Genomic DNA, 2480 nt, shown 5'->3' with positions numbered 1-2480 from the left:
GCTATGTTTAAAATTTTTGATTTGAAATTTTATATATGTTCGGTTCTTGTGCTCCCCGCGAAAAAGAAAAGGTTATTGCGTATCCCTGTCAAATTTTTGATATATTTCTTTGCAACTTTTTATGTCTTAGGTGCACCACAAGCCCCGTGTAATGAGTCCGACGTATGGTCTCCATAGAAAAAAAATGCCAACGTATGGTGAGAAGCACTACTAACTATGCACACGATTTCAAGCCGTATGATGAATTGGTGATGAGAAGTGCTAACCAAAGCTAATGGAGTGCCAAGCTTACTAGTCTCAAGATGAACAGATGTTCTAATACGATTTCAAAAGGTCAAAGAAAAAGGATGAACACACTAACCCACTCATATACGCCATAATGAACACATAATACCAGTATTCATGAATGTAATATACTATTGTTTATTGTAATTTTAAATTAATGTTGGCTAATTGCCAACAGATGATACAACTTTTAGCTGGAGTTCTACCGCTATACTAGTATACGACCACCGGCACTACCTCGCGCAGCTCGTCCATGGAAAATCACAGCTCGCAAAATTCCAAGCCAGCCAAAATGGCGTCGCACTCTTGATCTAGCACGGGGTACCGCTAGTACCAGCACGCCTCAACTGAAAAAAAATCTCGACATTGCGCTGGCCGTTGTTGTGGCCCCGCCGCGCTCTATCCTTATCCCTGCCGCCGCGTCCTGCCCGCCGCGGCCTTGGCCCGCCGGATCTCCTGCCGCCGCCGCCGCGCCGCCTTGTGCTGCATCTGCATCAGCTGCTGCTGCTGATTCTGCTGGTGGTGGTGCCCTCGGTGGACCCACTGCGCCGCCGGAGCGGCAATCTGTGGCTGCCTGCCGTCCTCGGTGTCGGCCTCCGCCGGCTCGTTGAGGTCCAGCGCCGGCCGGTCGGCGGCGCGGGCCTGCGGCAGCCTCCATCTCCGCCCCTCGTCTTCCTCCTCCGGCCGGTGCCGCTTCTTGTGCTGCAGAAGAGAGACACGTGGCGCCCGCGTTAGCCTCGCTTGCCAAGTTCGCGCAATGCGGTTAGCGGGCGACACGAGGCCCCCAATCCGTCCAATCCAGGAAAGGAAGCCGCGGAAAACAGGAAGTAAATAAAAGCAGGAACTTGGCGTGGTCAATGGCGGATTGAATCGGGGAGTCCACGAGAGAGATTGCACCGCAAGGAAGACAGGGAATCACTGCGCTGTAACAGCGAACCGGATCGAACGGACGAACGACCGATCGACTGGTTCGAGCGGAGATTCGGGGGAGGAGAGCTCATCACCTTGCTCTGCTGAATCTGCTTGAGGCTGTCGTTGGTGCTCCGCGAGGTGTGCAGCCGGGCCCTGAAGTCCTCGATTTGCTGTTGGATTCACCAGTGAGCGGGGAACAGTGTTAGAGGAACAGTACCACCGATTTGCGATCAAGACGGCTAATAAATCGAGGTTATTTCAAAATAAATCGCCGGAGCTAATCCGTCCAATCCATGGAGCAGAGGAGGACGCGTGACGAGATCGGCAATGATTCCCCACGTAATTCGACAAAAAAGAGACAGCTCGAAGGAGGAAAAGAAAAGGCGGAGGCCGTCACGGACCTTTAGCAGATGGGCGTTCTCGTGGGACAAGCTCGCGACCACGCCGCGCTGCTCCTGCGCCCACTGAACAGAGGCAGAGGAAGACGAGGAGGAACACGTCAACGAGTGGCAAGAAATCGGAATCGAAGCGGGCTGAATTGATGGAGGGAGGCGAGCGGGCGCAGATCTCGCGGCCCGGCGGCTCACCTTGTCCTGCGCGGTCGCCTTGGCCTCGTCCTCCGTGGCCGCCGCGGCGGCGGCCTCGGCGTGCTCGTCGTCCTCGGGGAAGGCGAGCGGGGTGTCCGGGCTGGCGACGCCCTCACTCCTATCATCATCGGCCGCCACGGGCTTCTCGGCCGGCGGCGCCGCAGCAGCCTCCGCCGGGGCCCTCCGCGGCCGGCGCCGGCCCCAGGAGGGGATCTCCGGCCGCGCCTGCTGCCGCCGCTGCTGCTTCTCCTGCTGGCGGCGGCGGCGGTTGCTGGCCCGCACGATGGACGGCAGGTCCGCGAGAATGGCGGCCACCTCCAGCTCGCGCTCGCTGAACTCCCCCTCCCGCGCCGCGGCCGCCATGGATCTCGGCGAGCGAGCGAGCGAGCGAGGGGTTGGGTCTTGGGTGGGTTCTGCGCGGGCGTGCGGGCGGGCGATGGCGAGAGCAGGGGAGGAGGCGGAGGATTGGCCCGGTTGTTTTGGTTTAATAGCGAGGAAGCGCAGCGGGGCGGAGCGGGGGCGTCCCGTGCCGCCACGTGGCGCGGCGCGCGCGGGGATGAGGGGCGCCTCGTGGGGCGGATGACAGGTGGGGCCCCGCCCGGCGCGTGGTGCGTATGACGGGTGGGCCCTGGCGTGCGGGATGGGGGGGGGGGGGGGTTTGTGGTGGTTTGGTGGGTTTGTTTCCTCCTCCGCGCC

At 59.8% G+C, this 2480-nt stretch overlaps 1 protein-coding gene across 2 annotated transcripts; it reads right to left on the bottom strand.

Annotated features, from left to right (window-relative positions):
* Positions 1–388: 388 nt before the first annotated feature.
* LOC123135866 (uncharacterized abhydrolase domain-containing protein DDB_G0269086) lies at positions 389–2252 on the bottom strand. Of its 2 annotated transcripts, XM_044555102.1 has the most exons (4): positions 1785–2251; positions 1599–1661; positions 1290–1367; positions 389–987 (listed from the first exon to the last, which is right to left on the bottom strand). In XM_044555102.1, exons 1-4 carry the CDS (start codon positions 2145–2147, stop codon positions 691–693), a joined length of 801 nt encoding a protein of 266 aa, XP_044411037.1. In that variant the 5' UTR covers positions 2148–2251; the 3' UTR covers positions 389–690. The 2 variants fall into 2 exon arrangements, with proteins under 2 accessions (XP_044411037.1, XP_044411038.1); XM_044555103.1 differs by lacking the exon at positions 1599–1661 and having other exon boundaries at positions 1785–2252.
* Between the last annotated feature and the right edge of the window lie 228 nt (positions 2253–2480).

The sequence above is a fragment of the Triticum aestivum genome, chromosome 6B, assembly GCF_018294505.1.
Source record: "Triticum aestivum cultivar Chinese Spring chromosome 6B, IWGSC CS RefSeq v2.1, whole genome shotgun sequence".
NCBI classification, from domain to species: domain Eukaryota; kingdom Viridiplantae; phylum Streptophyta; class Magnoliopsida; order Poales; family Poaceae; genus Triticum; species Triticum aestivum.
Note: the sequence above shows the minus strand (reverse complement) of the source record. Positions and strands in the feature narration are given on the sequence as shown.

Coding starts and splice junctions, on each gene's coding strand:
- LOC123135866 (XM_044555102.1), bottom strand. CDS start 2,147: ATGGCGGCCGCGGCGCGGGAGGGGGAGTTCAGCGAGCGCGAGCTGGAG. Junction 1,662..1,784: donor AGGCGACCGCGCAGGACAAG/GTGAGCCGCCGG, acceptor GCCTCTGTTCAG/TGGGCGCAGGAGCAGCGCGG. Junction 1,368..1,598: donor AGAACGCCCATCTGCTAAAG/GTCCGTGACGGC, acceptor TGAATCCAACAG/CAAATCGAGGACTTCAGGGC.